Here is an 8,965-nt window from a genome sequence, read left to right on the forward strand (position 1 = left end):
TTGATATGCATTTATGCGAGATCTTCCTTCCCCCTTGCGTCTTACCAAGAACTTTGATAGCTCGAGTTAGGAGCTCATATGCATCTACGCCATAATGTGGTTAGACAACTGCTAATGGATGGAGTATTATTACTTGAGTTTCCGAAATCAACAGGATATTGGCGAACCATTTGACTGATTAGCCATGCTATTGATAAATATATTGAGAGAGCCATTTAAGTGTGCCACATGTAATGGCAACCCACCTATGCGAATACAGATATCAAGATGTACGTTCAATGGACAAAAACAAGTCATTTGAGTAGTGGAGGCACTGCCATATGCGAATGCGAGTTCCAAATATGTTCCATCGTCGTGGCTTAGATAGTGCAACTGCACATGGGAGGTTGAGCTTAAAGCTCTTAATGGATCCATAGCCCTTTAGAGTGACATTTCTTTTTCCTGTTTATGATTGGTGGAATCCGCCTATATGAATATGAGATTGGGACTGCCTTCTATGAGAAATTAGACCAATTTCTCTAGAGTATTCATGAATAACCTGGTAGGGCACATAGTCTAAACGTGCCAACTTGAAGGCTCTTTTATATCTGAAGCTGATACGTGTCTTGGATATATAGCTGATTTAGACTCAAGAAGTTTGTTCAAAGCTTAATTTCACCCCACTTCTGTAAATCCAATCTAAGAGTTGATTCAAGTCAAAAGACATCAGCATTAATGTGTGTCAATTTCTTCAATCTGACTAGAGCTCCATTATTTTATCGTGTTATTTCTCAAATTTTGAATAATGAGGAGGATTGTTATGTATGTATATGTGTGTGTGTGTGTGTGTGTGTGTGTGTGTAATATGTTATTATAATGCAAGTTTTGAAGTTATGATCTTTTCACCTTGGAGTTATGAATTTATCACTTTAGTTTAATGTTTATGAGTTAAACATATAGAATTTCATGGTTATTAGATCTAAAAAATGAGGCTTGATAAATCTAAAAGGCGACGTTCTTAAATACTTTGGCATGTTTCTATGCATTAAAAAAGCCATCATTTGTAGGATGAGAATCACAACTCCCAGATTTGTCTTTTCCTAATTTTTTTTGTATACTTTACCTATCTGAGCTCTAATTGGATGCTTAAGAAAGTCCTCCTTGACCTTCTCTGGGGAGTGCATCCTTAGCTGTGGTTCACTGGTTGTTGAATCTTGGAAGCAGGTCGCCTATTCCTTATTGCACCAGATTACGTATCCCGAGGAGCAATCTATCTTAAGGATAGCGATTTTTTTTCATTGAATTCAAACCTGTTTCATTTTGTTGTGTGCGTTAATTGTGCTAAAAGAGGGACATTTTTCCTTGCTTTCACATATTGTAGCAAAAAAAATATAAAAAAATTGAATCATATTTGCATCTTGTATTGTTCATGATTTAAAGGTTCTAAACATTTGAGCAGTAGCATTGATCGAAAAATTCTTCTTTTTAGAAAGATAAGATGAACAATTAGTGTTTAGCATCTTAAATTTGTACGAGTCTCATTTGTGTGACTGTACATGTGCAACTAGCATTGTTCTTCTTATCTTGAGACATTATAAAGTTTTGCATTTTGTTACCGAACCATTAGATCTGCTCAACCATTCAGTATGTTGATAGTCCCTATTCATCATCACTTGTCTGGGCTTTAGACTCCCTTATTCCCATAACAGCAAAATTCTTAGCAGAGTAGGTCTCAATTCTCACATTATCAAGTATGTTCTGACCAGGAGAAAAGGCGTAACTATGTGGTGAACCAGCTCTTACATGCCCTTGGGAAAACTCATTCCTCTCCGGCAACATTTTCACCGGAATTCCAATCACCATATCACTCACATTCCCATCTGGCGTCATCACCGGCCGAGGAGGGTGTGGTGTCGGAGGTTTCCCTTCCAACTTTACCGCAACATTCACAACCCCATGCCCCCTCGAACCATCCCTATCCCTTAACCGATAACTTAAGAATTGAGTCGACCCCACCGGAATTAACCTGCCGACTATATCCGACACTGGAATCAGACACCATCCCAGTTGCGTATTGCCCATCAAAAGATTCTTGGTGTAAAGTTGGAGATAAATTCCTGATTTTCTTAGGTAAAAAAAAGTTTGATCAAGAGGTAACTGAAACTTGTCACCCCATGTGGGATTTACACCTCCTTTTTCATCAACCTTTGTTTTGTACACTTTCAGCTGTTTATCACTGGACGTGGTGGCGATGGCAGTGTTGATGGTTATGAACGGCCGGAGGCGGCGGCGGCAGAAAACCGAAGAAGCTAATCTGAGATCTTGAGCTGATATCAAAGTGATTTCTACGAAACAAGGATGGCTGTAGTTTTGCATGATGAAATTATAACAGATACTAAATTGTGAAATGAATTTGTATGAATCTGTGTATATATAAGTAACACTGAGGTTGGTTAAAAGAGACTTCTTGGAGGTTTCATTGTTCATGAGATTGTTACAAGGCAAGTTCCTCATTGTGGAAAATTGCGCGCTGGAAATTTGAACTTAGTTTGATATTTCTATTTATTTAAAGTCATGTCTTAGCAAACTACAACTGTTGATGACACTTATTGGACCAGGTCAAGAATTACTAGTCTTTTTTAATTTTTTTTGTCCTTTTTGTTTTGGTGCAACTTTTTCACATGAGATCGTAAACTTATTCTCACTATTTATTTATTTTTTTATATATAATAAAAACAGAGAACTACCTTTCCCGTCTCGAGTAACATTAATGGATCCAAGACATGATGTGCACCAATGAAGTAGATTCTTCTTTTTGATCAATCAAAATCCCTTCCCAAACTGTTTACTCACTTTAAATTGAGTATCTGTTTCACTAGGATTGGAACCCCTAGAATTTAAAATTGATCTTGATTCACGTATATCAATTAGAAGTCAGACCTACTATCAAGACTACTACAATATTCAATTTATTATGACTCAATGCTGAAATGGATCCAACTTGAATGGATAAATTTTTTGGTTTGATTCCCCTCTCTGTGTAGATTCTCTCTAATGAGTATCGTTTCTTAGAATATGATCTCTTAAAAATTTAAAATTTCGATACGAATGATTTGGAATCCATCAAATTGCAAAAAATGCAATAGGTGAAAAAGGTTCACATACCATAATGGACAAGTGACACAAGTCAATCAGTTGAGCAATTTGATAGTCAATTATAAGCTCGTTTTGCGATTAAAAGAACTCCAATGATGACAAGTTGTGAGTAATGCAACTTGTTATATAATGGTTTATATACATATATATGCGATGTGAAAAAGTGAGTGTGATTTTTTTTTCTTTTTTGGTTGAAAAATTATAATTCAATCGTATTTCACCACATTATGTATATGTAAATCATTATGTACAAGAAAAGATTAAAATTTTATTTAGCTCGTCGTATAGTCATGTCAAGTACAAAATATCAATAGCACATATTTTTTCATGGAAAAAAAGTAATTTTATTGTATCTAGAAGTTGACTTTTCTGAAGTTGAGTGTAAAGATTGAAATTCTGTGGTTATCTGTCATGAAATAAGAGTGTATTTGACTCACGTTCTTTCACGAAGTTACATTTTTAAACAATAATTTGACATCACTTCAATTATATATTTTTAATAAAATAATATTATACATAAATTCAAATTTTTTTTTAATTTTAATCATACATTTTCTATCAATACACTATTTAAAAATGCATTCTTGTTGAAATAAGGTAGCTCAAACAAGGGAAAAAATGAATAATCCTCCTCAAATAGGGCCATGTGGTCCTATTTTTCCGGGAGTTCCTATTGGCAAGTTGGCCATGTGGGTCTGTCTACGTAGCAAAACTCAATAAAAATACCCTTGCCGTCTTACAGTCTGTCAAGTGTCCCTACTCATGGAATTAAATTCAATTGAGAGATTTCTTAAACATTTACCCGATTAATATGAATTTAAATATTTGGATGCAAAAGGTGAGAATTTTCCTTCTGCTTTCATTCATGCTCACTACTGCTGGCATGCAACTACGAAACTCCTACTTGAAGCCTGAAGGGGATTTTCCTTCGACTTTCACATGTAGAGTGTGTTGTTTCTATAGTTTGAATTCACTCCTTCTACAGCAATCCGACAGAATTACCTGAATGCAAGAATTGATCAACAGGATCCAAAATTGTAATTCGAGCCCACCGACTTCACGATGTGTCCTTAAAACGAATTTGCTGCCTTCTATGGTGCTAAAGGCGTCCAGCAATCGTTTCCCAGGATAGAACGAATTTTTCGTCTCCTACGGAAGCAGCACTGCAGTCTGTAGGAGTTCCAACGAACTCAACGAAGTGTTTTTTACTTCGAGACAATATCAGAACGAGAGAGAGGGAAATGGGATTCAAAGCACAGAAAGTTTGCAATGAAAATGATGTAAATTTTCTGGTAGAAAGGCTGGCTATTTATAGACTTGTCCGTGGCCATTCGAACAGTCATCACCTTTCAGACAAGCCTCAAAAATCCGAACAGACATACTGTTCTTAAAAGTCGTGTCTGTTAAGTCGGTTAACAGTCGACTGTTTGGTCGGTAAACAGTCGAAACAGTCGACTGTTAAAAAGAAAATAAAACACCCGGGATAAGCCCAAATTTAAATTTCATTTTGTACCCAAGAATTTGATTATTTACAATTTGGTCCAAAATTTTAAATAAATTTTGTCCAAAAAGTTAATATAGTGTAAAGGTCGACCCGGACCCGCACCGAACCGGACTCGGGCTCGTGCCGTGCCGAGCCGGCCGGACGGACGGCGGCGGCGCGCGCGCGTGTGGGTTTATGACCGAACCCAATAGGATATAGGTCTTCCCCCTTCCAAAAACTATTGGTACCCCTTGGGGCCCAAACCCAATTCCAAACTTCCACCTTATAAACCACACCAAAGTTTCCTAACTTTCCTATGTGGGATAAGTGTTTGGCAAATCAAATTCTTCCATAATCCTTAGTTTATGTGGGTTACTTTAACACTTAATATTTCATTCAATTTTAAATGGTTTTCGATAAATAAATATATCACGTTAATCATCTCGCGGAATAGAGCGTGAATATGCTGGGTCCCGTATTATTTAAAAGGTGGGTCCCACTGAAATTTGGGCTCAAAGTTGACCCATTAAACCATTTTTTTTCCAACAGAGTGAGTTCAAATCATGCCAACACAAATTGGACGGAATCCAAAAGGTTATTAGACATTTCTCTCATTTTGAATTGAGCACAATGAGAACGACCAATATCTAAGCAAGAAAATCACGATGACTTCAAGCGAACTTCATGAGTTTGTTGAAAAAGACTAAAAATAATCGAACTTTCAATGTTATTGTACAAAAAATCCATATCTTTTATTTTTTGACACTTTTACTCTTACCTTCACCTTTTATTGCGAAAATTATCTTTTTCATCAAATTTTTTGTGCGAAACGACAAATATACCCCATGTTTAAAGAAAACAATAAAAAAGAAAAGAAAAGTTAAAATAAATTGCAATCATGCTCCCAAAATTTTTTAAAAAGTGCAAATGAGTCCAAATAAATTATTAAAATGATAATTAGTACAAAACGTTCCTATCTTTCATTATTATTGTACAAAACGTCCATACCTTTCATTTTTGACATTTTTACCCTTGTTTCATATTTTATTGCAAAAATCATTTATTTGCCTTTTTTCAATTTCTCGCTCCAGTTCTTTAGAGATTTCCCGACTGAAAAGGAAAGGGAAATAAGGCCAAAGATTGAAGCTTTGGAGCTTTTGAGTGGAAAAACTCAAAAGGACTTTACAACTCCTCCAGGGTAAGGATTGATCATTTGTGTAACTTAGTTATTGCTATCTTCCAGAAATATACAGATCAAAATTCAGTTCTTGAAGTGAAAAAAGCTAATCATTCAAGTTATTGTACCGATTTTTGCTATTTCTAATTTTCTATAAATTATTCTCTTTTGTGTATGATAAATTCCAAGTGAGGGCATTAGCTTTGGTGGACCGAATTTCTTCTTTTATCGAGTGAGATCTTTAGCTTTCTATGATATTGTCTTCTTTTAGCAGCTAAGAACGCCTTGCTTATTTTTCATTTTAGTTAATAAAAAAATTATTATCAATTTTACTTATAAGCAAACCTCTTAACATCACAATCCTAGTGTTTTTTTTTTTTTTTTGATATCTAGGTATCCCAACTTACACTACACTAAATCCTGGACCCCCCAAGATTCTTGCCCCTAGAACTTTGGAGGGGGTAAATCGCGGGTTAGGCCTCAACTGGATCACAGGTTCCCCCCACTGCCTGTACAAGAGATCCTCCTCCAAAGTGATTGCTCCATACCAAATAAATCTGGCCGCAAGTTCCCACCAAGATTCGAACCTCCACCCTGCCGCTGGAAGTAAGACAAATGTTGATTGATCCACCAGTTGAGCTGTGCCCCGGGGGGCTCACAATCCTAGTTTTTAAGTATTGTAAAGGATTAATAGCACAAAACGTCCCTACGTTTGACATTTATTTTGAAAAACATCCTTACGTTTCATTTTTTTACATTTTCGTCCTTATTTCAATGTTTCGTTGCTAAAAATGCTATTTTCACAATTTTTGAATGTAAAATGATCAAAATATACTCCTATTTAAATAAAATTAAAAAAAGAAAAGAAAAATAAAGAATAAATTGCAATCTTACTTTTAAATGTTTTAAAAAGTGCAAGTGAGTCCAAATAATTATTAAAAGGTCTAATAGCACAAAACGTCCATACGTTTGGCTCGTAGTGTGCAAAACGTCCCTATGTTTCAAATTGATGAAAATAACGTTTTCTGTAATGAAACGTGAAAATAGGAATGAAAATGCAAAAAAAAAAAAAAAAATATTTGAAACATATGGACGTTTTTCGCAAGAAATGTCAAACAGAGGGACGTTTTCCACAAGGATGTGTCAAACGTAGGGACATTCTGTGCTATTAGACCTTATTAAAATTGAAATTATTGTCAAACTGTCGAACCTCCGTACCATTTCCAAAATACCATCACCTAAACTCCGACGGCACTACCTGTTCCGAAGATATACATGTCATTTCTACTCACCAGGACACTTCTCCTCATGGTTTATTTTTCTCCAAATAAGATTGCCACCATAGAAATGAAAAAAAACTCTGATCAACGATTGCCCAAATAGCCAAACCTCCATACCGCTGAACCATATGTTGATGTTTTAAGACAATGAAGAGAAGCGTCCTGGTGAGTATAGTCGATTGGTGTATTGGAAATAACGTTTGACACCTATTGCGAAAAAGTCCTTACGTTTCATTTTTTTGCATTTTCATCCTTATTTCAACAGTTCATTGCTAAAAACGTCGTTTTCACCATTTTTGAATGTAAAATGATCAAAATACCCTCCTATTTAAATAAAACAAAAAAAAAAGAAAAAAAAAATAAAGAATAAATTGCAATCTTACTCTTAAATGTTTTAAAAAGTTATACCCTGTATTTATTGAAAATTATAAAAAACCCCTTTACTCGATACATTGTGCTCGAAATACCCACTGCCATCATGATCCATTAGTTTAATCATTAAAATGGTAAAAAAAGGTCAAAATTAAAAAGGAATAATTGGAATTATAGTACTTAAAACATTTTATTTTCTCGTAAATTATATCCAAATTTTTTTATATATGACACCCGTGGTCCCAAACATTTAAAACTTTATTTTCTTCTCCACCCCCACTTCATCTTCTTCCACACTTCCACCTAACAATACTTGGATCCAACAACCAAATCCCATTCCAAAACAAAAACCCATTACAAAATGTGATGTCAGATAGGATAGTGATTATCCTATTGGCTTGTTGTAGTAGATGATTCGCAAGAAATAAACGATAGAAAAATGCCCAAAAACAAAAAACAAAATACTCTGAAATCAACTTAATATTATTAATAATGTTGAATGACTAAAAATAACCCACAAGTGGGTTAAATAGCTGCAAAATACGAAATTATAAGAAAATTACCAAAAATGGCAAAATTCCGAAATTACATTAGAATAAAATATTAAGTAAAAGGAATAAGTTGCCAAAAATTTGACTCAATTTGAATTTTCTAAAATATGGAAAAAGGGAAACGAAATATTACCATAAATAGCAAAAAATAACTAAAAATTGAATTTCAGAAAGGAAAACAGTGAATTCTGGGCTCGAAATTGAGGTCGAAATACGACATGTGCGTCGAAGAGAGCTTTCCGGATTTGGGTCATAATAGTAATTCTGATAACCGTAGCCAAAGTTATGGTCAAATTACCAAAAACGTGTCAAATTCCCCTAATCAAGGAAATAATTGCGATTCACTTTCCATCTTTGTGCCAATTCGCCATCTCATGGTATCTCAGCGCCATCATCATGCTATCTGACAAATCAGCATCACTCGACTCGGATCCTTCTGCATCAGTAATTTCGGGATTTTGCCATTTTTTATAATTTTCCTATAATTTCGTATTTTGCAGCTATTTAACACAATTTGTGAGTTAATTTTAGTCATTCTACATTATTAATAATATTGTGTTGATTTCAGAGTATTTTCTTTGGTTTATGATAACTACTTTTGGAAAGGGTGATTAATTTCGAGTAACTAAATGAACATTAAAAAATCAATATTCCACATTACTAGTGATAGCCTCTCAAAGTTTTCTTTCTCTGGTATTGCATATTCTTCCCATTGGGGTCCAAGCAAGAAGATAGCACTTCCATATATTTTTGTGATGTATATTGGGACTTTCAAGATTTTGGGTATAATTTACAAAAAAAAAAAAAAAAAAAAAAAAAAATTTAATCCAGAATTGCAATTATTCAATTTTTTTTTTTTTGATTTTGTCATATTTTACTATTTTTAGCTGTTAAACTAACGAATCTTGATGGTGGGGGTATTTTGAATAAAATATTTCAAAAAAATTTCAATAGGTAGGGTTTATAT

The 8,965-nt window shown here is 34.4% G+C and overlaps 1 protein-coding gene across 1 annotated transcript; it reads right to left on the reverse strand.

Moving 5' to 3' along the window:
* Positions 1-1,371: 1,371 nt before the first annotated feature.
* On the reverse strand, positions 1,372-2,591 carry LOC111398547. Its single transcript, XM_023025506.1, has one exon. The coding sequence runs from the start codon at positions 2,491-2,493 to the stop codon at positions 1,639-1,641; it is 855 nt and encodes a 284-aa protein (XP_022881274.1). The 5' UTR covers positions 2,494-2,591; the 3' UTR covers positions 1,372-1,638.
* Between the last annotated feature and the right edge of the window lie 6,374 nt (positions 2,592-8,965).

The sequence above is a fragment of the Olea europaea genome, chromosome 8 (genome assembly GCF_002742605.1).
Source record: "Olea europaea var. sylvestris chromosome 8, O_europaea_v1, whole genome shotgun sequence".
In the NCBI taxonomy this organism is placed as follows: Eukaryota; Viridiplantae; Streptophyta; class Magnoliopsida; order Lamiales; family Oleaceae; genus Olea; species Olea europaea.

Excerpts from the sequence above, each read along its gene's own strand:
- LOC111398547 (XM_023025506.1), bottom strand. The coding sequence starts at position 2,493 with ATGAGGAACTTGCCTTGTAACAATCTCATGAACAATGAAACCTCCAAG.